This window comes from Poecilia latipinna, unplaced genomic scaffold, assembly GCF_001443285.1.
Source record: "Poecilia latipinna isolate Pla-1442-1.1 unplaced genomic scaffold, P_latipinna-1.0 Scaffold1408, whole genome shotgun sequence".
Taxonomy (NCBI): Eukaryota; Metazoa; Chordata; class Actinopteri; order Cyprinodontiformes; family Poeciliidae; genus Poecilia; species Poecilia latipinna.
This window is the reverse complement of record NW_015114024.1, coordinates 113,665-136,789: the sequence shown is the minus strand read 5'-3', so window position 1 is coordinate 136,789 and position 23,125 is coordinate 113,665. Positions and strand designations below refer to the sequence as shown.

Here is a 23,125-nt window from a genome sequence, read left to right as displayed (position 1 = left end):
CTTGGCACCTTTTTCTTTTTCAACTGTAATAAATGTAATATTCAATTGACCTGTTATGACTTAAATTTTGAGTGTCCGCCCCCCTCTGCTGCTGCTGCATCGCTGTGGAAAACCTGGAGCGGCAGAGATATCTGCGGCTTATATGTGTATGTTTACTGGTTTTTTAAAAACACTTTGGGGTTGTGGCTTATAGTCCAGAAAATACACTATTTATTTTATAAATAGTGTTATTTCCTGGATTTTTTTCTGTGAAGAACCCAGAGAGGGTTATTTGATTGTGCTTTCTGGAAAACAATACATTTTTACATTTCGGCACTCCTGCAATCGTCACACTTTTTCTGTTACAAACTGAGTCCGGCCCCCAGCAGAGAAGGGGAAAGTTACGTGGCCCTCAGGAAAAGGTTTGGGGACCCCTGATCTAGACAAACGGACTGGAGTTGGGTTAAAGCGACGATCAGGGCTGGTGGGAGTCCAGACTCGGCTCCATGTGGTAATTGTGTAAATTTACCACAGCGCCCTCTCCTGGAGAAATCTGAGGTTAAATGAAGACAAAACTGGAGCGAAAGCAGAGAAAACGGTGGATAAAATCAGGAGACTCAGAATAAAAACAAGAAATAAAAACCAGGAAAAACTAAAATAAAACAAAGAAGAAATCAGGTTAAAATCAACATGAAAGTGAGATAAAAATCAGTGTTAAACAGGAAAATAAAACCAGGAAGTCAGAACCAGAAGTCTCTCCTCCTTCCTTTTTGTACACCTGTTTGCTCCAGAGTTGCACAGACTCAAGAAAAAGTCCATTTACTAAAAGAACAACACAGTCTGAGCTGTAATGAAACAAAACTGTACAAAAAATATAATTTAAGATAAAACCTTCTTTGTCCTTAAAGTCTATCCTGTCCAGGACTCCTCTGGTTGCAGTTTTAGCTTCGCCTGATTCACATCCAGTAAAAAACGATCAGACCTGTTTTGTTGTCCTCTTATTGATCGGTTAATAGAGGAACTGTCCCTTCGTCTGTGAATCCCTGTGGATGGAAACAGTTTTCCTGTCAGGCTGCCCTGCAGGTTGAACGTATTTCAGGTTTAAACTGATCCAGCTGAAACGCTGAGTCATAAATAAACCACTCAGTCGCTTCATGGCTGCGTTTTTCATTCCAGATCCCAGATTTCCGGGTCTTACAGCTGCTGACAGCTGCAGGTTTAGTGATCTGATGAGTGCGGAGTAAATCGGTAGATCCTGCAGATGCAGGTTTCCTGTGCTGCAGCCGTTTCCAGTGTGACCTTCCCCTGGGCTGCAGCAGCTGCAGCCATGAACTGAGTCAGAGTGCAGCCGACATGTTCAGACATACTCACCTCTCCTTCAGTCAGGATTCACCTAGACCTGCTGAGAGAGTCCGGACCGGACCGTGTACCTGCAGCTCTGAACCGAACCGCTGCAGGGCTGATGGAGGTTCTGCTGAGGTTCTTTATAAAACTGCAGCTGAATGGATGTTAGAGCAGAAAACCTTTGAATCCTGGAGATGATCTCCATCTGTCCTGCTAAAAACATAAATTAATTCTCATTTTAAGGGTTTGATGTTTGAATCTGACTGGAAAATAAAACTTTTATCTCCTCGTTATAAAAAATAAGATCTTTGGTTCTGAAATGGAAAATTAGTAATGAGAGAAAATGAAGAAGAGGTTTGGTGATTTTCTGCTCCTTGGATAAAGTGAAGGTAAAGATAGTGAAGCTGGATTATTGGCTTATTCCAGTCTGAGCTGGGATTTCCCAGGATGGTTCGGTCCGACTAAAACGGACTCATTCTGTTGCCTTTGCCATCCATCTGGACCAGAACCTTTAAATACTCTGTTCTCCATGGAGGTCCAGACAAAGACCAGCATGAGGCTGAAAAGCTTCATACAAAACATTTGATCTGTTTTTATCATGTCATGCTGTTTCTGAATCCAATAGAAAAACATTTTAAAACAGATTTTAACCAAACTGTTGAAAAGCCCTGGAGCTGTTTTTACATCTATTTTATGTCAAGTTTTAAAATACTGTTGACAAGCTCATATAGGCAGTTTACACATGCAGGTGTTGGTGAGTTTTAATAAAACAGTGATGCTGTGGGCTCCACTGGATAAACAGGAATCGCCATGGCAACTGGTGACTGCATTTCCTAGTAGTAGATTTTCAAAATAAAACCAGCAGGTGCTAAAATAAAACTAACTTGTCTAACAGAAGGAAATATTTTTTGCTTCATATTTGTGTATCATTTTAAATTTTCCAGGTGTAAAATGTTAACTTTGAATAGTTTTAACAAACGTTTTTGACTTCTAATTGTATGTTTTCAGTTAGCATTAAATTGAGTTAAATCTGGTTGTTTTCTGGGTCTGGACCAACAGGCTGGAGCGTTTTGCTCCTCATGTTTCTCATTTCTTCTGTTTGTTTTCTGTCATTTTCAGTCGTGGAGGATCCTGCTGTTCGGAGCGCTCAACCTGCTGTGCACCGGCTGTCTGCTGATGTGGTGCAGCTCCACCAACAGCATGGGTGAGCACAGCGACCCGCACAGACCCAAACCGAGTCAAACCGAGTCAACCAGACCCACACTGATCCACACTGATCCACTGTGCAGCGACCAGCAGACGGACGCAGGCCGTCTGACATACCGGCTCTGACAGAATCGTCCTCTTTGAGACGTTAACCGGCGCAGAAACCTGTCCACACACAGTAAACACAGATTGACAGCCTCACATCTAGATGTGTGTGTGTGTGTGTGTGTGTGTGTGTGTGTGTGTGCAGCTGTAAACACACACTGTGAACGGGTCTTAGGGAGCTCTGTGTGCGGCGCCGCCTCGCTGCGGGTCCAGTCCGATCCCTCTGCCTCGCTGCGGGGAAACGCTGCTGCTGTTCTGGTCGGCTCAGTCAGACGAGGCAGCAGCTCTTTTTACCTTTGGTCTGAAGAACTGGTCCGTCACACGATGGAGAACAGGAACACCAGGACGAACGGGTTCAGACGTCTCTCGCGCTTCGGTTCCCTCCCCAGTTTAGTCTTGCAGAAAGTATTCACACCTGTTGAACTATTTCATGTTTTACTGGGAAATAAAATAGTTCAGCTTAAATTGGAGCGTATTCTTGAACGGGAAGATGAACAGTAAATGTTATTTAATCAACTTTTACATCATAATTCTGCTCCAGAAGAATCCAGACGATAAATCTGGACATAATCAATGTCTGAAAATGATAATGAAGTGATGAAAGCAGTGAACGCATCACATCCCAACCGACCACTCCTGGCCCAACACCCAAACTGAACCGGGTCAGAACCGGCTCAGAAGCTGCAGCCAATGCTTCACTAAAGGCCGCTGCTGTTAGCAGTTAGCTTCCTGTTTATCAGCTTCCTGCTGACCATGCTGTCGCTCTCAACATCTTTAAAATTCATCCAGAGACGGCGGCCATCTTTACCGCTGCGGCGGCCATCTTTACCGCTGTGAACGGAGCGCTGCTGGGTAACAGCTACGTTCTTCTGCGCATGCGGGTCGCTTTGGGGGCGTAAACGTTCACTCAGAAGTCTGACTGCAGTCGCATTTAATCAGTCGCAGGAACGACTGTGCAAAATGTCTGAACTGAGTGCGAAGATTTGCTGCATGAATGTGAACTCTCCGTGCCTGCAGGGGGCGTTGTAACTCTTTTGTTCCAGTGTTTGTCTCAGTCTCCTAAGCTTTTGTTCATTGATAGTTTTTCAGTCGTGTTTAATTCTGCAGCCAAAGCAGCTGATCAATAATTATCTTGGTTTCAAATTTCAAAGTGTCTGAAAATTCCCCTGAACATTTTATCACTTCATAACACGACAGTTATGAAGTGAAAGGCAGTGAGAAGTGTTGTGTTGGTGGTTTGGTGTGTTTGTGTGCATCAGAGGGTGACTGAGCTGTAAACATGCGGCTATCGCTGCTGCCTGTCTGAGAGCAGCGGCCTGCTGCAGCCAGACGACGTGTTTGTGCTCGGCCACCAACCCGAGACCCGCTCAGGGACCGCGCCGCTCTGGAAAACCGCTGCCATGAAGAGAACAGCATGCCACCCGATCCCTGCACGCTGCAAATACTGCAGAAAAACACGCAGACAGACGCTGGCGGGCGGCGTCGGGTGTCGCGCTCGCAGGAAGTGGAGAACCGGGGATCGAACGGCTGGGAGAAGGAGACACCGCTGTCGATACTCAGGATGGATGAGACGCTTCAGGATGCTGCTGATCTACCTGCGTTACCTGCACACACACACACACACACACACACACACACACACACACACACACACGCCTCTGTTGAAGCTTTTGACTGTTTAGTTAACCGAACTGTTTAATTTCTGTTTAAATCCATCTATTTCCTCCTCATTGTTCATGAAACTGGAAACTCAGATTTTCCAGATGATCAGTGAACGCAACAAACGATACTCTGATTCTTCACTCCTCGTTTTATTAGACTTTGATTAAATATGATGAAAGTACCCTAAAAATATAGTTATACTTATGGAGCAGAGGGTGAAGCTATCAGTTGTTGTTATTATTATTATTATTATTAAGTATTTATAGCTCCTGCCAGAACACTGAAGGTTTTCTGTTTTACCTGGTTTTGGTTTTTAGACTCATTTATCCGGTTTCCTGTCTGACTGCTGAACGATTCCAGTTTTTTATAATTTTACAAAAATTATGAAAAATACTTTACTTCCATATTCAAGCTGGCGTTTGGGTGACAGGAGCTTTAAAAGTTCAGATTAACACCTGAACATGAGAACATAACGATAAATCGTTACTGCTGACAGAAACAACAGGGGAGCCATTTTTGTAGTTTTCTTCTTCTTCTACTTTCTTCTAGATTAGTTGTAGAGTTTGTTCTTCCTGGTTTCTGGGACTGAAGTTCAGATGCTCGGACTCATTTAAACCTCTGATTAGTTTGAACTGAGCAGATAGGAAACCTGAACAGACCAGAGGATGATGTCAGAACCGGTCCAACTCAGAACCGGCGCAGAAACTGAAGGTTTCCTGCAGTTGACCTGGAATTATCTCTGGATTGGGAATGTTTCCGTTCAGACATGAGATATGTGGAGACAAGGTGAAAAAATGAGATCTGTAAGTTTTCCTGAACTGGTCTGTTGGGTTCAGGAATCAATCAGTGAACTGGTTTCTGACATTATAGTGATTTTGTTCTCTGGCTTTTTTTACAGTTGGGATGTGAATCATGAGACGTTTCCTGCAGCTCACCTCCTCGTCTTGATTTTTTCTTTTAAGGTTATTCTTTAAAATGAGGGCAGGCCTTTCCAGATGGGGCTAAACAAGTCTTCTCCTCTGTTAGCCAAATGAAATGCACATCTGGTAGAAGTAGCTCTATGTCTAATTTCACAGTTATTAGTCGGTTCAGAAATCTTTTCTAGTAATTTTCTGCAGTTTGTTGTTTTTTCCTCGATGCATGCGGGTCTGTTGGGAGCGTCAGAACGCGCTCATCCAGCGCCTCCAGTGAATTTCCGCCTGTAGTTTAAATGAAGCAGAAGTCCGTCCCCACAGAGAGACACACATTCGCCGGGTTTTCTCTCTTTCACACTCACACTAACGTCCTCTCTGACCTCCCCTTTGCAAGTCTAATGCCATGCTCCAGAGCAACTGCTCCTCTGACGTGCTCAGAGCGCCGTGCATGCAGCCCTGCTTACATAGAAACGCACACTGTTTGGCCTCATTAGCCCATGACTAACGGCTTAACAGACGCTCTGCAAACCGAATAGACTTGATGCATCCTTTACGGGACGGGGGAGGTTGGCTCGGCAGACCACGGAGGCTGTCGAAAGAGATAATCGGAGCGCTGCTTATCCGTACTCACTGTTCCTAATGTCATTTCCCGTCTGTGTTCGTTACTTAAAAAACCCAGCAGCAACAGATTGGAGTTTCCCCCCTCTCAGTGACGGTGGGTGGAACCGACAGTGTTTACACGGGTTTTCTAAGCAGATTTATAAAGCGAAGCAGAGATTCACACACTGACACGGTTTCTCATGACTTGACAGTCCAGCTCTCAGAGCATTTGACCTTCACACTTTCTTCTCACAGTTGTGATGCAAACAGTGGTTCTGAAAGCTCCAGGTGTCAATCTGAGGGTTCATTCACACCAGTCATGTTCAGTATGCTTTAGTCCAACTTCAGTCCGTTTGTACAGAAAGTCCGGATCGTTTGGGGAGGAGTGAACTCTGGCGCGGTTCAGTGAGAACAAGAACCACAGCTGCTGGAAATAATGAATGTTGCAACTTTGGTGCCCAATCAAATGACGTCCACCAGGCTGTCAGCTGGGAAACGCCTTCAGGAGCAGATTGAAAAAGTGGCAGGACCATCTGAGCTCCATCAGACTGCCACACATGAAGGAAATGTTTGGAGGACATTGGTTCTGGTTCTTCAGAAATCCATTGACCTGCATAGAAGAATGTTTTAGGATTTCCAAGGCAGAGTTTTGGAGTAGAGGGGCTGCAATGAAGCGTCTTCTGTCCGAGGAAACCATCAAGTACAGACTGAACTCCTGCCAGGACAGCAGAATCCGTCCAGAAGGATTTCTTCACTCTGTTGATTCCTGTTCCTGGTTGTTTTGGGTATCTGAAGAAGCAAATGCTGTGAAGATGCTAATCCATGAATCCGGTTGCTTCTGATCAGAGAGACTTTGCCTCAGTGCTACCCAAGAACGGATAAAGAGTTGGATCAAAACCCAACAGGAACATCGTTCAGCTGTCCAGGAACAGTCTGGTGATGATCTGAGAAATCAAATGTGCAACACGTCACAAGACTCAAAGGAAACAACTGGGTTAAATATCAGATCTTAGACGGTTTGGATGCTCCCCAGGTCTTAAGCCCACTGATCACCTGTGGTCACTTCTGTGGAGAAACGGAACCGACCGGATCACCTCTGAGCACTGAGAAGATGAGGATGAAGCATCGTCAGTCAGAACCTGGACCAGACAGCAGGAAGGCATTATTCAGAAGATACAGAGGAGATCCTGGTCACATGGCTGCAAAAACAAGCCCACATCATCACCCTTCTCCTCCGTGCTCAACAGCTGGTACGCTGTGCTTGGTCTGGTCCAAACATGTATCTGTGGATTGCAGGTGGGTTTGGGTCCAGACACAGAGCAGGTGTCTGTAAAGGTTTGGTTTGAGGGAAATGAAGCTCCACAGTTCATCTCATCACTGCAGATCAAACCTGATCTCTGCTCAGACTGAATGGACAAGCAGATGCTCCTGACTTCATGGGTTAACAGCAGGTTCTGGTTTAATCTTATTAAACAGAACCAACCATGACTTTGCACTCCTCTAGCAGCTTAGCTGAGCTTTGAACAGGTGTTGCCGCTGTGTGCTTCTTAAAGCTCTGGTTCTGTTTACGTCTTGTCGTTTAAGCGGACCGTTTCTGGCTCTGCTCCTGAAACATCATCTAATACTTTGTGCTTTATAAAAGAAGCCATGTTGGAGTCGATGCCCCACTCGGCGCTCCCTCCTCGCCCCCACTGACCTCCGGCTGCAAGACTAATGCTGTGATCTGCAGCAATTGATGCGCACAAAGTCTCATATGTACATACCGCACCGGAAAACCCATTCAGGCTTAGCATGTATGGAATAAACACACACACATAGGAATAATGTCCCAGTATGCTCTATAGGAAGTGATAAGACTGTTGAGCCGAGAAATTTTCAAGCTGTTTTTCATCCATACCTTAAAGGAGCCACTAACTGGTACCGCCTATAGAAAAGTTTGCTTTTGGACCAAACTGGGTCTCATGTTGGTGTCATTAACCCAAATATTTATAACCATCGAGATGATCATCGCTCCTCAGGATCGTTAGTCTGTAACCAGGTTCTGCACCAGTTGGGGGTGTTGAGGATAATGGGTCCATTCAACATGTCTGCCAAATGACTGGCATGTTGGGTGTTAATTCCTTGGGTCTGAAGTATAACAACCCTCCAAATCTCTCAGCTAAGCTTGACTGGGCTAAAGTTTGTCCTGCGCTATGTTGTGCTGTTCCGAACCATGCTTAGAGAGTCTCAGCTCATTGGAGCCTGGGAGCTGCTCGGATGACAACCTGACCCAAAGGTGTTTTTCCCTCTTTGCAAATGGGAACGCTGACGGGATTTGCCGGCGACCCAGCATCTGGTAGAAAGAGAAGACTCCACTTCCTCAAGCTCCAGCTGACGGCCAGTTGTTCTGACATTTGAGTCTACAGAGAGTTAACAGTCGGCTCAATGACCGCAAGGCATCCTGGTCCCGTAGCCACCAAACCACCAGCCTGCCACCACCTTGCCTCCTTTACTCTGAAGCGCTGGTTGGTGTTCCCTGGTTGTGCTGAGTGTTATGGCTGAACATTTCCACTTTGAGGCGTTTAGGTGTTTGGTATTGCTGGTCTGTTGTCGACCCAGTCGGCTCCAGATGAGAGAGGATCCACAGTGCGGCTCATCCCAGGAGGCTGAACCTCGGGTTGGAATCAGCGACATCATGTTTTTCTTGTGAACATGTCTGCTGAATATTTGTATAACATTGCAGTACGTTCAGGTCTTTCTGTTATTTGTTGGCTAGTTCTGTGCTGACCTGGTTAATAACTTGTTCATTCAGTTTTAGTTTTAGTTTCGTTTGGAGTTAGATGTAGCATATTCTTCACATGCTCCACTGAAAGCCCTAAAATCAGCCACATCGTGTTGACTTCATGTTCCCTGTTCCAAGTCGATCTTCATACAAGCTTTTCTACTAAAACACCTTTTAAGTTGTTTGTGTGACACGGAAACGTTCCCTGGCAGGGGTGGAAAACTGTGAGCGTAAAGGTAAAGGGACCGAAAATGGATGGATGGAGTTGGGTTTCGTTAAAGTTCTGTTTGTGTGTTCAGTGAAGCTGGACTTAAATTCAGCTGTGTGTGTATTTAGTTTGGCAGGTGAAACAGCTGATGCCTTTACTTTGTTAAAGCTGGAAACCGATCCGGTCGTCCGCTGCACAATTTGATCCAAGAGGAGCCGCGCTCGCTCAGGAGGTTCTGTAGAATCATCACCAGATTGTGTTTCAGCAGCAGTGCAACAGCAGCGCTGCCTGACCAGCATCAAGAAACACGCCAACTTCTAATGGCGTAGGCTCCCGGCTGCTGGCCCGCAGCATGATTCCTTCCTACGGACCGGTGCTGAGCAAAGGGACGACCGTTATATTTCTTCCCACAGGATCAGCGTCCTGACTGAGGTGATGTTCTTTTACGGCCGTCTTCGCTGTGGCTGTACACGTCTCCGTCTCTTTAATATTTCATCTGATCGGCTGTACGATTCCCTCTGAACGACGCTCCCGGTTTGAGTGTTTCTCAGAGAAACCAGGTCAAGTGTCTCTTCCACAGACGAATAAACACACCTCCTCCTCATCCTCCCCCTTTGCTTTACATTTCTCCTCCCTGTCCTCTTTACTCGGAGCGTACCACCCAGGGATGATGTCTTATTTGTGACAGTTCCTGTAAGAATAAAAGCCATGTTGTGGTTTCTTGGTGAGGACACGACTGTGAATTTTTATCCCAACATGTTAGTCATGTTTTGCATTGGAGCAATGTTTGTATGCATATCCATTAGTTTGTTTGTTTGTCATCGAGACACGGCTCAGTGCACACGGCTGATCTATGAGTGTGTGTATGTGGGTGTGTGTTGTCCTCGGGCCTTGAGTGTTCCTGTGTGTCAGAACACAGCTGGTGAAGCTTTCCTTCCCACGGGGCCCTTCGGTACACCCAACACACACTCGCACTGCGTGTGTGTGCGATCGGCTCCTCCCTGAACAGCCCCTGCATCTGCTTCTCGCTCGGTAGGACTGGATCTCCTGAAGAGGCTGATGATGTGTGTGCAGAGGAACACATCTCCAAATAAGACGGACACAACTGTTCAGTTAAACAGATAAATTAACATCAACTCCTTACCTTTAAGACACATTTCATCTCCGCAAGAAGCTGAAAACCTGCAGATGAATATCTTGCTGAAGTTTTCTTGGCTGATTGGAGACAAACACATTGAGGCTGCATTCCCACCAGCTGTTAAGTTTGTTTTACTCCAACTCCAGTCCGTTTGCCCAGAAAGTCCGGTTCGTTTGGGCAGGTGTGAATCAAACTCCATCAAACTCTGATGCAGACCAAGAAAACAAACTTTGGTCAGACTACGAACCGAGGTCTCAGTTTGGTTGAAGTGGTGCTGTATATGTGAACACCAAGTGGACCAGAGACCGCTCCTAACGCAGGAAGCAGACTGCAGCGCATGGCATTCTGGGTAAATACAACCAAAAAACAAACATGAAAGTCTAACACTAGCAGGAGAAATGATTCGTGGTTTTTTGTTAAAACAGAAATCCTCAAACCGCAAAACCTGACGCCTCCATCTTGTTTCCATCTGGTGAAGAAGGAAGTTGCTCTCAGCGTCTTCAGAGGTTTTTGTGTTGTTTCCTTCAGTGGTTCTTGGTGCAGCGCCCCCACAGGCCAGGAGGGGAACAGCTGGAGGTGGAGCAGATGATGCAGTTTTATTCTTCAGTCAAACAGAATCTACTGGATTCTGTAGATTCCAGTAGATTCTGGAATCTACTGGGGACACCCATAAGGATGGCAGACTACATAAGGCTCCCACACACCCCACTGTCCTGTACGTGTTCGTTGAACCACCTGGACTCTGCATTCGCTGTCAGTGGACAGGCGAGTTTTCATTGTACCGGTTTCCTGGACTTCGCTGGACAAATTCCTTCATTTCCCACAGTTTCAGCCATGACTTTAACAGAAAGAGATAATTTATGTGGCTCTGAGTACGAATACGCATCATGGTAGTAAAACGTCTATTCTGGACCAGTAAAGGACCAGTTAAACCAGACTGACCAGCGCTCTGAGGTTCAGTAGAAACCAGGAGAGTCCAGTCTCTCCACAGGGGGTCGTTATTTAACATGAGCTGCTTAACAAACCAGGACTCTGGGTAGTACTTTGGTCTTAATGGACGATGTTACATTGATCCCAACAAGCTCAGGGGGACTTCAGGGTCATAGGTCACGGCTCAGGGGGTCAGCAGACTGGGTGGAGCAGGTTGGGAGGTTAATGTGTCCCAACAGAAGCCCGAGATCAGAGTCTCTGTTTCACCACATAAATGGATGAAGTGGAGCTTCGGTCCAGTTTCATATCGACTGAGGATGACATGATGAGTGTGTGTGTGTGTGTGTGTGTGTGTGTGTGTGTGTGTTGTGGTTAGTCAGTCCTGTTCTTCACTTTTAAACATGTAGAGTTGAGCTGCTGTTTGCTGTTGTGACCCGTCATGTTGTATCTTTGCTGGTATCAGGGAGTCTGTCAGCTGGTTCGGTTCTGTCTGGCCGCCCTTCAGGTCCAGTTTCAGGTTTCTTTCTAAGCAATCAGCACTTTGCGTCTCTTCATCTCTGTCCTCCTCCTCTTCCTCGTCCTTGGGGATCCTCGTCACCGCAGCAGTTGAGACGTTCGATAGAAGCTTTTAGTTTACATCTGCACATCACAAGAGCTGACCCGACACCGCGGCCGGCTCTGTGGGTCTCGGCTTACTGTTTACCGGAACCGATGCCACGAAGCTCTGTTTGCTGTGGTTAGCACTTCCTCCCCCTCTGCGTTTCTGATTCCCTCTTCATCTGTGACCCGGTTCATAAGATGACGGACCCTGAACTAGTGCTGGTCAGAATATAAAAGCACTTTATCATTGCTGCTTCCTGGTTTGGATCAGTTTGTGCAAAAATAAGCTACATTTAGACCAAACCAGATGCTGCTGATCAGATTCAGCTGATTAAATGATCATCAGTGTGAGCACTGCTGTAAAATCAGGAGATGTGGCATTTTGCTGCAGCAGTGACCTTAAAGAAGCATCTGTTGCTGTCCACCAATCTGGGAAGGGTCCAAACTGTTTGAGTCCATCGAGAAAAGAGGAAAACACCTCAGACCGTCTTCAGAGGACAGAAGATTCAGCTCAGCGTCAGAGTGTGAAGTTCAGGGAAACGTCTCTACAGGCCTCCTGGTTGGAAGGGAAGACGGAAGAAACAGATGAAGCATTTTAGCACCAACACCTCAGACCAGCGGTCCAGCACGGTGGTGGAGGGCTGATGGTTTGGGCCTAATTTTCTGGAACAGGAATCTGGACACCTTGCAGGCTCCTCTGTAGTTTTATTTAACCAAAGTCCATCTGTCCGTCAGCTGAAGCTTGGGCCAAACTGGGTCATCAGCAGAACGACCCAGGGAGAGAACATCTAAAAACGAAACGAATCCTTCAGGTTCACAGAAACCAGAAACCTGCTTGTGCCTCAGATTTACGGCCGTTCAGAAATCAAGTCTGGGATTTTTCTATGTAAAACAAACAGAAAAATCAACTTATGATGGGTGAATGAAGCCTTCTTCCTCAGTTACAGCAACAGATCTGGGTAAAATCAGCCTGAGGGTCTGTGGGCTGGTGAATAAACATCCAGCTCTGTCTTCATGCGTCTGTGTTCCTGTTACATACGATCACTGCCTTGGTCCCCCACTTTTCTTTACTCTTCCCTGGATGTTTGGGCTGCTCATGTGCAGACAGCATTAAATATTCATCATCTGCTTCTCCTTCTCCTCTCATTTCTCCTTCTTCCCTTTGGCTTTCTCCTTCCCTCTCTCTACTGAATATTCTTTCACCTCTTAGCAGTTTAATCTTTCAGAAGAAGTCAGATTTGCAGGAAATCTGGGGATAAAATGGTGGTCAGGATTAGAAAAGCAGATGGTTAGAGAGTAGTTTGACTGAAGTCCTGTCCATCGATCGTCTCTGGAAACAAAGATGCATAGTTTCTTTTCATTGTGTGTGTGTGTGTGTGTGTGTGTGTGTGTGTGTGTGTGTGTGTGTGTGTGTGTGTGTGGACATCATAAAATGTGTGTGTTTCCTGTCTTCAGTTTAGCTTTCTGCCATCTGTGAGTTGTAGATGACGAACGTCTCGCCGGCTGTTTGTTGCTCCGGTGTCACTTCCACTCGTCCTCTGGGTGTCAGTGTTTGTAAGCTGGAGTCGTATGAAGAACCTGAGCCGGGTCGGGTGTGCATAGGTGTGTGTGTGTGTGTGTGTGTGTGTGTGAGAGACTGTATGTAAAACTATCCCAGCACAGCGAGGGGAAATTGTAACCCGTCCATTGATTGGACCCGGCCTGTTTCAGGGTCACTGTGATGTCAGCGTTTGTATTATTATTGCTTTTATCGTCTGCAGCTTTTAATTCAACACAACACAATGACATCAAACCTCATTGATCCCTGTGGAGACATGAGCTGCAGCAGATCAAAATAACAGGCGGATGCAGCGACTCTGAACAACATGAAGACGTAAAACGATCCTTCTGGTCTGGAAACCTGGCGAATCAGGAGTTATGATGTTTTGCTTTTCTCCTGACAAATTCTCAGATGTTTCAAACCACAGAATATGACCACAGCAGCCTCGTAAGAGCAGAAAGTCAGCCATGTAGCGTCTGAAAACCATCAGGCAGATCACTGCCGAGTCGGTTTGGATGAGGACCAGAGTCTGACGGCCTGAAGTAGCTTTCTGAGATCTGTTCTCCATCTCATCCTCTGCGTCTCGACTGTTGCAGCCATGCACAGCTTCTGATAAAACTCCTCTTTCTTCCCTGGTTGGTTCATACCAAGCAGGTAAACATGACAAATTCACATTTTATTTTTCTTCCTTCCTTTGTTTTTTGCGACGTCGTAAATTTCACTCAAAGTGTTCATGATAATTGGATGGAAACTGATTTCTCATATTGTCCCTCAGAGTTTCTGATGGTTTTGATATTTAGATTTTTAAAATATATTTTATGCTTGAAACCAGTTTTAAAAGTTTCAAACAACCAATAGCAGACATGTTTGGCCGACGGCTCGTCTCCTCTGGGCTGAATCATTTTCCAGTAATAATCTGGGTTTCCTGTTTACCTGCCTGTGGTTCTGATCCCGTTTAATGATTCAACCACAGGAACTGGACTGAGATCCGTTAGTTACTCTGGTTCTTCAGGAAATCCTTGATGTTGGTTTGGGTTCTGTTACCATGGTAGCAGGTCAGGTTCAGGCTCACTGATGGTGACTGGTTCTCCAGCTCTGAAGCTGTTTCTATCAGTTTTCTATCAGTTTTCTATCAGTTTTTCTATCAGTTTTCTATCAGTTTTTTTTATCAGTTTTTCTATCAGTTTTCTATCAGTTTTTTTATCAGTTTTCTATCAGTTTTTTTATCAGTTTTTTATCAGTTTTCTATCAGTTTTCTATCAGTTTTCTGTCAGTTTTCTCTCAGTTTTCTATCAGTTTTCTATCAGTTTTTCTATCAGTTTTCTATCAGTTTTTTTTATCAGTTTTTCTATCAGTTTTCTATCAGTTTTTTAATCAGTTTTCTGTCAGTTGCTCCGTTCCTCTCGTCTCCTGGTTGTCTCCTTCCTCCACTCTGCCGCTCCTCTTCATCGGTTCGCCAGACTCTCACACTCTTTCTCACTCATTCACTTCTGCTCTGTCAGTCTGTCCCTCCACATGTCCATCATCCTGTCTCCTGCCTTCTCACCTCTCTGAGCCGTCTCTCTGCCTTGATGTTTCCATCCATCTGTCTCCCTCCCAGCCTGTCGCTCTGCCGCTCTCCGCCCCCTCTGTCAGTCTCTGTGGGTCTGTGCCGCGGGCCTCTCTGTCAGGAGGATTACAGGGCGTCAGGTTGGCCAACATGGACTCTTTTAGTGGGGAAACAAAATGTTCCTCTCAGCACAAAGCCGCTCTAATCCTGCCTCCTCTTCCCCCACGGCACAGCCTGATTACAGAAAGCTGGTTGGCCGGCATTAAGACAGACAGACAGGCCGGAAGACGGACGTTTCGGCAGACAGACGGGCTGAAAGATTGACAGATGGACAGGCAGGTTTGCTGTATTTAAGCCAAGCTGGTCTTGTTGTTTGGTTGGTTAACAGACTGATTAGTTTCTGGTTTACTCACCAACGTACCGAACCACCAGCTTCCCTGCTGCTCTCTGCTAACTGACTCAGATAAAACTGATCCAGTTTCCAGACTCTTTGGGTTTCGCCTGACCAGCTGTGGCTAACCTGGCAAATAAGACGCAACCCTTAAAGATAATCCTGTTTCCTAAGGCTCCTTCCAAGCCTTGTCATCTGCAGCCATCAGCCCTCTCCATGGTCGTCCTCCTCACATCCAGCCCATCTCAGCCTCACCTCTCTGAGAAACGCTCAGCATCTCTATTTATCTCCATCACGAAAAGCGGGAAGCCAGAATATCTAGATGCAACTCTGCTTGACACTATTGGTTGTTGTTTTCAAAGCAGCCAATCCAGGAGGCAACCGTTTTCCTTTCTGCTGATTGTCTGGAGATAAGGCAGGCTGTGTTAGTGCTAGGATGGTGCATATATTTGGTGTTTGAAGTTTTAAAATGCGCAGTTATAAATGATTTCAGAGGGAGTCTCAAGTATTTGTGGAGTTGATGTGTTTGTGCCCAGCAGTGGTCTGCACCCAGACCAGCGATCCTCACAAACATCAGATTTAATGAAGCTTCAAACCATCCATGGTTCTGTAGAGAAGGAATCACCGGTTCAACCCAGCAGGTTCGTCAGTGCTTGGTTCTGAGCCATGATGGAGTTTTTCTAGTGATGAGGTCAGAGGATCATAATTCAGACCAGCTTCAGTCTTACAGGTGGTGCTGTGGTGTTGTAGAAATGTAAATGTTCTGCTGATATCATCCATGTTTCTCCATCAGTGTTCGATGCTCTCTGGGTTTTACTGACGTGTTTCTGTTTTCTGGTCTTTACAGCTTTAACTGCCTACACATATCTCACCATCTTCGACCTGTTCAGGTGAGTTCCCGGGTCATTAAGGTGGGTTTGGGTCAGAGGTGACCCTTAGCTGACCCTGTGGTTGGTTCTGTGATTCTCCTCCACTTGTCGCTCACTGACTCTTCTCATCCGCCCTCCTCTCATCTCTGCCCTTCCACCCCTCCATCAATCACCTGTTCTCCTCTTTCCCTGCCATCACCCTTCCTCTCCTCTCGCTCCGTCTGCTCTTCCTCCTCTCACCTGCAGTTTGATCACCTGTCTCATCAGCTCCTGGGTGACGATGAAGAAGCCCAGTCAGGTCTACTCATTCGGGTGAGTTTGCTCTCGTCTCCTGCTGCAGGTTGAAGCCCTCAGAGCTGATCCTCCACTTTCTTTGATTTACTTCACTGATGGGCAAAATAAACTTGTTAATGTAGCTCACTGCTGATGTCCTTCCCTCTTGGCATTGTGGTAACCACACATGTTCAGGGTTTCCCCCAGAAGCCTTGCTAACCCTGCTGGTAGCAGCGCCAGCTGCGTCCACCGGGTTTCTGAGTTTAAACATTTTAAAGTTGACAGTAAGTTTGAAAATATCACCAGGTAATTATGTTGCTGGAAGACAATAACAATACCCAAACACCAACTATAAAGTCTTCAAAGAGGTGAACGTAAAAAGAAAACAATATAAATATAAATTTAATCTTTATCCATGATTTACCAGCTGAAGTTTCACCAGAGACTCTTTATCCGATAAATAACCTTATAATAAATGAACAACGCTCAGCCTGGCTGATGATACACTGGGGGAAACCCTGCATGTTTCAGGTTTCAGTTCAAACCATGTCAGAGTTTCATACCGAGACTCTCCAGAACCGGACCTGGAGATTCTGCCGACCAAATGGTGACTTTAAAACTTTAATAAAACCCAATGAGTGAGATTAAATCTCAGAGAACGGACTGGGTCACCAAGAAACAAACGCGTCCCGCAGTGTGCAGCTGCTTCAGTCGCTGCCTGTTTACCCACAAGAAGACGTTTGTTCCTAAGAGGTGACCTCTGACCCCAGGGTTTGGAGGAGTGGCGATCAGGTGGAAATCTGCTTTTCAGCTTGACTTGAGTCCCATAAAGCCCCAGTGTGTGTGTGTGTGTGTGTGTGTGTGTGTGTGTGTGTGTGTGTGTGTGTGTGTGTGTGTGTGTGTGTCTCTCGCTCTCTCTCTGTCTCGTTCGTTCCGGGTCCTGACGGTCTTCCAGTAGCTCAGCAGCAGATTCCCCAGCTCCATCTAGCGTAAAAACGATGTTTCCAGGAATTATTCCGCTCCATTTGTACTAAATCTGGTTTATTGTTACAAGTTTATTTTTCTGTTGAACTGATTGGTTTAAAGAAGCACAACTAACCGGACCTTTAGAGCTCAGTCGGCTTTTAATCTGCAGTAGGTAGGCCTGCTCAGAGTATCGTCATGGCAACATCAGTGAGCGTAACGGTCAGAAAGCGAAGGACGGTGCAGAGAGCATTAACTACTGGCTTATATATTCCAAGAGTTTTAAATTGAATTTTTCATACTGATTAGTGACATTGAACGGGTTGGACGGCGTCTCAGGGCAGCAGATGCTCACACTGGACACTAATGGCATTACCCAAAGGTTAAAGGTCACAGAGTGATGGAAGCGCAGATGAGAAACGGAGGGAAGCAGGAGATGGGCAGACAAACTACGGTCAATCTGCTTGACTCCTTTTCACTCTTAGTGCTGACAACAGTTAGAAATGATCCTTTAAAGAAAAGCTTTTATAATTAAACTGATTAAAATCGTTTGGTTCTCTTTTCTCTGGGATTAATTACAGATAATCTAATCTAAGTGATGGATCTACGATAAATCTGATCAGATTATATAGCATTTAATGTGGGGATCAATCGTCCAGTAGCAAAGTTGTTATTTCGTAGCAGTCATATTCTTTAAATGAATAATATTGTTTATTGCGTACGAAAAATGTGAATTTCTGACATGTAGGAGGGAAAAAATCTGGATTTTTTCCAACATCTACAGTGAAACCTAGAACATGGCAGGCTAAGAAAATTAGTTTTTTGTTGTTTTCATTTAGACAATAAAGTAATAATAATATAAAAATAAAGATAAAAAGTTGCAATCGTACGAGAATAGAAATAAAATGAGAATAAAGTTATAATATTATAATGTGTTATCGTTAGGAAACGTTTTGTGATAATTCCTCCATGAAATATAATAAAAAAATTAAAATGAGGAATGATTAGTTGTATTTTGGTATTAATTTTAAAAATAGGGAGATAATTAATCTTTTTATTCATCAGAATCAAATTATTATCAGCAGCTCACATTAGACCCTGATAACTGGTGAAGCTTTTTTCCATTAAAACAACTTTTATTTTATAATTTTATGATTTTTTTCTGTCTGGTTAATATTTGTGTGTTGATGACAAATCAAATAAAAATCGTCCTGTTGAGCAGCAGGGAGGAAGGTCCGGTTTGGCTTTTCTTCCTGCAGATCAGAGGTGGGTTTGTAAATGAACTTTGACCTGCATCAGGCTGACCTGGAGCTCAGTGAGGTCTGGACTCAGAACCAGAACCGTCCAGAGGAGCCTCAGTGTGATGAACGGAGCCGTTTGTACTGAGCGGGGTGTGTCGGCGCCGTCAGCAGCAGCTCTAACTCTGTTTTCCTAAAATCATCGGCGATGATTAATTGGAGCGGACGAAACGCCTCGTGTGTCACTTCCATCCTCCCAGTGAATCCTTTCTCACCGATTTCAGCGGCGGCGCTGTTCCTCCGCCGACTGGACCGCTCCGGTCAGACAGGCTGGCGGTTCTTCTACGTGGTGTCCGTGTGGATTAACCTCAGGCGGAGCGGAGCGTGACCTCCGACCTCGCAGCATGCAGCCAATCCACTCAAACAAAGAGCACTTTGTGGGAGTTTTGCTGGAGTCATCTGTGGGTGTTCACGTCGCTTTGTGTGCAGACCGACACAGACGACCTGCAGGATGTGGGATCACCGGATCATGGGCCGGTCCATTCAGCGAGAACACGCCGGTCAGCAGAACCGCCTCCATTTGCTTCCTGCATTCAGAACCGTTTCTCTAGAGGAATCACGACCTCATCTGGATTCGGCTGAGCAGCGTTAACACCATTTATTTGCACCTTTAAGTATCCGATTTTCCTCCAGACCTGACAGATTAGTTTGTCTGGGGAACATGAGGCTAAATCCACTCAGCAGGCAAATCTGACCCAAGTTCACTTTTTCGTTTTTGTCCACTTTCGACCCATTTGCCACTTGTCCGCAGCAGACTGATCTGCTGATTCGACCTGATCTGCCCTCTTCATATGAGGAACCGAATAGATTGTTTCCAAAGCGTCTGCAGTCTGAACAGCCGTGTCGTATTTTATCCGACTCTTACGTCACTGATGTGAGACAAGCGTCATGATTCTGCACCAGAAGAAGCAGGACGGAGTAAATCTGGACAAAAACGATGATGTTCCACTTCCTACATGTTGCTGAGCTCATTGCATCCCTCCTGCCTCTGGATTTAAACCTGGAGACGTACGGAGCAACTTTATTGCCCCTCATCAGCTGCTGAGGTTGCAGTGTGTTCCTCCTGGAGTTTCCTTCCAGCTTCAGTCATTAAACTCACATCTTGGATGGTAGACCAGATTCAGATTAAAGATGAGCTTGTCTTTGCAGGCTTCTTGCTGTTTTATGGCCAAGCCTGTTGCATCAGCATGAAGCTGCACAGCTGCCTGCTGAAGCCGTAAACCCTCAAAGCAGGCCGCTGCTGCAGCAGGCTGCAAGCTGTGATCAGTTATTAGACCTCCATGTGATCTGGGAAGATATTTTTTATTTTATCTGATGGGAGCATCGTCAACTTTTGTTAAAATGTGCATTTTCAGGTATCGCATCAGAAAAGGTTAATGGAAACAGGAATAATAAATGTGGAATAACTTCCAAAATTTCACAAAAACGTTTCAAGCTTGTCGAGGTGGTTTGAGCTTTTTGGAAAAACAGTTAATGTGCTGAAGGTGCTGAATAATTCCTGGCATAGTGAACTTTCCCATGTGAGCCGTACCAGAGGCACAAAGCCTAAATATCTGAAACCCCCTGAGCGTCGCATGACATCTGGATGGATGTTGACCTGCTGCTCTTCTGAAGCCTCCATCAACACCAGGAATCAACTTTATTTGAAAACCGTCGCGTTTCGGCTTGTGACCTTCATCAAGGTCATTCATCCGGTTTATTTACAAACCCACCACTGACCTTCTGTTCTCACTGGGCTTCAACGAAGCCCAGAGCTTCAGGTCTCCATGTCCAGGTGACGGATCGGTCAGAGCTCTGGGGGATGATCCTGCTTTAAACCTCTCTGACCTTTGACCTTTGTTCTCTAAAGAACCTCTGAGGCCAGAAGCAGAACATCTGGACTCTATCAGCAAATCAAAACCAAAAATGCTGGTCATAACGGGAGCACTTCTGTTCATTGGGTCAAATAGAAAGTCGTCTTGTAGGGAAATTCGTGTTGCTTGGTTCTGACACAGATCTCTGGTTCTGCAAACCTGCAGGCTGGATTGTGACGGTGCAGTCATTGGTTTGTCCTCTGGTGTGTGGAGGATCAGAGATTTAACAATCTGAACGTCTCAGAGAGAAAACCGGGCCGGGCCGGGCCGGACCGGTGTTTAGAGGTGGGACGTCTGTAAACAAGCATGGCTGCAGTCCTAGAAACACTCGGTTTCAGTTTGCTGGTATTAAACGGGTCGTTGGATCGGTGACATCCAGCGTGGAGATTAACCTCGGCGGACCGCTCATTAAAACAGAACCGTTCATCCTGAACCGCTCAGCAGCAGCACATCGGGCCGGTCCTTCTGGACTTCAGGGTCATTGTTTAGTCATCAGGAAATTAAATTCAGGTTATTTTCACCAATTTCAGGCACTTTTTCCAAAACAAACTGATGTAATTAATCTCCAGTTATATGGAAACACATCAGGTCATTTAATCAGTTCATTCCAGAATCGTCCAATAATGGAATCTAGTTATTCCAGTCCAGTCCTATCCATGCAGTTTGTTTCAGAGCTACTTGTATTAAATGAAAGAAGCCTCACCGAATCGACCAGGATCCACCGCTATCAGCTCAGTTTTCCTGGAAATACTCCCAAAATTCCTGGACCTCCTCAAATGTCCAATTACTGAATTGTTTAATCAACCTTGGGTCTCTTGGATTATAATTTCTGTCTCTATTTTCCCGTCTTCAGTGGTTCTGACCGGTTCTGTCCTCATTCGTCCAGTTCCTCCGCTTCATTTAGCAGAAACAGAAGCTCCTCGGTTCGGGTCAATCACGCGGCCCATTAGATCGCAGTCAGCGTCCATCTTAACCCCATTAGCTCAACGCTCGTAAGCTACGCTCTCTATGAGGAGGTCAAAGGTCGGCAACTGCTGTAACCGAATGTCAGCTCGCTCTGAGTTGGAGGTGGTTTCCCAGATTCAACAGTCGGGATGTTTAGATTCCCGTCACCGAGCCGGTTTCTGATTGGCTGTCGGCTTCAATCCAGATTCTGGACGAATCCTGAAACCAGTCCAGATTTTTCTCTCTGGAAAAGAAAATCTGTGAAATTTGGCTTTGTGGCCGAGGCAGAACTCGATAAAACTGTTATTTCCATTAATTGAAATGCTATTTGTGAGTCTGGGCCATTTTAATAATAATAAAACAAAGGGATTGTACTAGACCAGATAACGTGACCTCCAAACCGACTGCCTGAAATCCTCTGATCCCAAAACCAGATTGCTAATCCCAAATTAGCTGCTAGTCCTTGACTGCTTTCTAAAGTGTCTCTTCAGAGGGAGAAACCACAGCGCCTGCAAGGTGCAGCTTTTCTCATTTATTTACTTGATTACATCACATATAGAAAGCAGCACAAACATGTGTCTGCCTCTGTTTAGTCTAGTAGCGAATCACAAACAGCCGTCTGGTAAAACCCGACGTTCGGCCGTCTGCAGGAGGAGACGATGAAAGACAACCAACCTTTTCTGCTCATGTTTTCTCCCAGTGGCCTGTTAGATATCGGTGCTTTATTGCATCAATCTTTCCTCCATTACTGTTTGTGTGTGTTGGTGTGAAACAATCTGCAGAAAGCTGGAGCTCATCGTTTTAACGGCCACTAAAACGTATAAAAACATGACTTCAGTCTTGGCTCGTCTTCACTCACTTCCTGTCTGTTCAGGGAAAGATTTAGACTTTTATTGCTTATTTTTACGTCTTTAAATGGTTTGAACCCAGTTTTATTAATCCCAGCACGATGAAGCAACACGTTACCAGGCTGGACTGGTATGGAAGTGATGCTCTGTGTGAGGAATCTCCTCGGGTCGGAAGTGAGATTAGCTCACCTCAGACGGATCTGCTCCAGATGCTGGTGATGTGTGAAGGAACCGCTCTGCGGTCTCAGGTTTACGCTTCTGAATGTTTGTCAGCAGGTTGGAGATGAACACTTTCATCAGTTTCTGTCTTTTTCCTCCTGTTCAGGTTTGAGAGGTTGGAGGTTCTGGCCGTTTTTGCCTCTACGGTCCTGGTCCAGCTGGGAGCTCTGTTCATCCTGAAGGAGAGGTGAGACATGAAATAACAACTGGTTTTATTGTCATTTATTTGACCTGCTTCACAGAAATCCTGCTGAGTTTCTGATGCCCTTTGCTTTACATTTTAAAACAAAATGACAGAAATCAGTCTCCTTGATTCAGTTTGATCATAAATCTTTAGAGAAAAGTTTAAATTTTCCTGTTTTCTATTTAAAGATACGTTTGTTTCTACAGAATTTTCTGTTTTCAGACTTTTTACACATCTTCAACTGGGTGCGTTGGATTTATTGTGCTTCCTGTGCCTGAACAGAGCGGCGCCTTTAAAGCTGCTGAGGTCCGAATAAACCCGCGAGTTTATTCATCCCTACAGGGGAAAAACTTCACCAAGGACCATTTTATGCCAATTAGTGCAAACAACAAAATGTAAAACTGAACCATTTAGATGAGTTAAACATGTGAATTTAAGTCGAAACTGTTTTTTAACAGAAGTTTAATAGATAAAATAATTACAGATGTTTTTACTCTACATTGTTAAAAACCAATTTAGATTTTTTCTTTTTTTGTTTTTGCTGAAATCCAATTTTCTGACAAGATTTTTCATTCTACAAGCTAAATGCGATGAGGTCAGACTTCTGTGTGAACAGTTTGTCCCCAAAGCGACCCGACAAGAACGAAGCCGAGCAGCGCTGCGTTTACCGCAGGAAAGATGGCCGCCGCAGCGCTGCGTTTACCGCAGGAAAGATGGCCGCCGCAGCGCTGCGTTTACCGCAGGAA

The 23,125-nt window shown here is 45.3% G+C and overlaps 1 protein-coding gene across 1 annotated transcript in view; it reads left to right on the top strand.

The window, feature by feature from the left end:
* slc30a6 (solute carrier family 30 member 6) overlaps positions 1–23,125 on the top strand; it is a 46,171-nt gene that overhangs the window by 15,330 nt on the left and 7,716 nt on the right. Inside the window, exons 4-7 of the mRNA XM_015056801.1 lie at positions 2,443–2,527; positions 15,775–15,817; positions 16,043–16,108; positions 22,302–22,382. Coding sequence (XP_014912287.1) covers positions 2,443–2,527; positions 15,775–15,817; positions 16,043–16,108; positions 22,302–22,382 — 275 coding nt within the window. The remainder of the gene's footprint in view (positions 1–2,442; positions 2,528–15,774; positions 15,818–16,042; positions 16,109–22,301; positions 22,383–23,125) is intronic.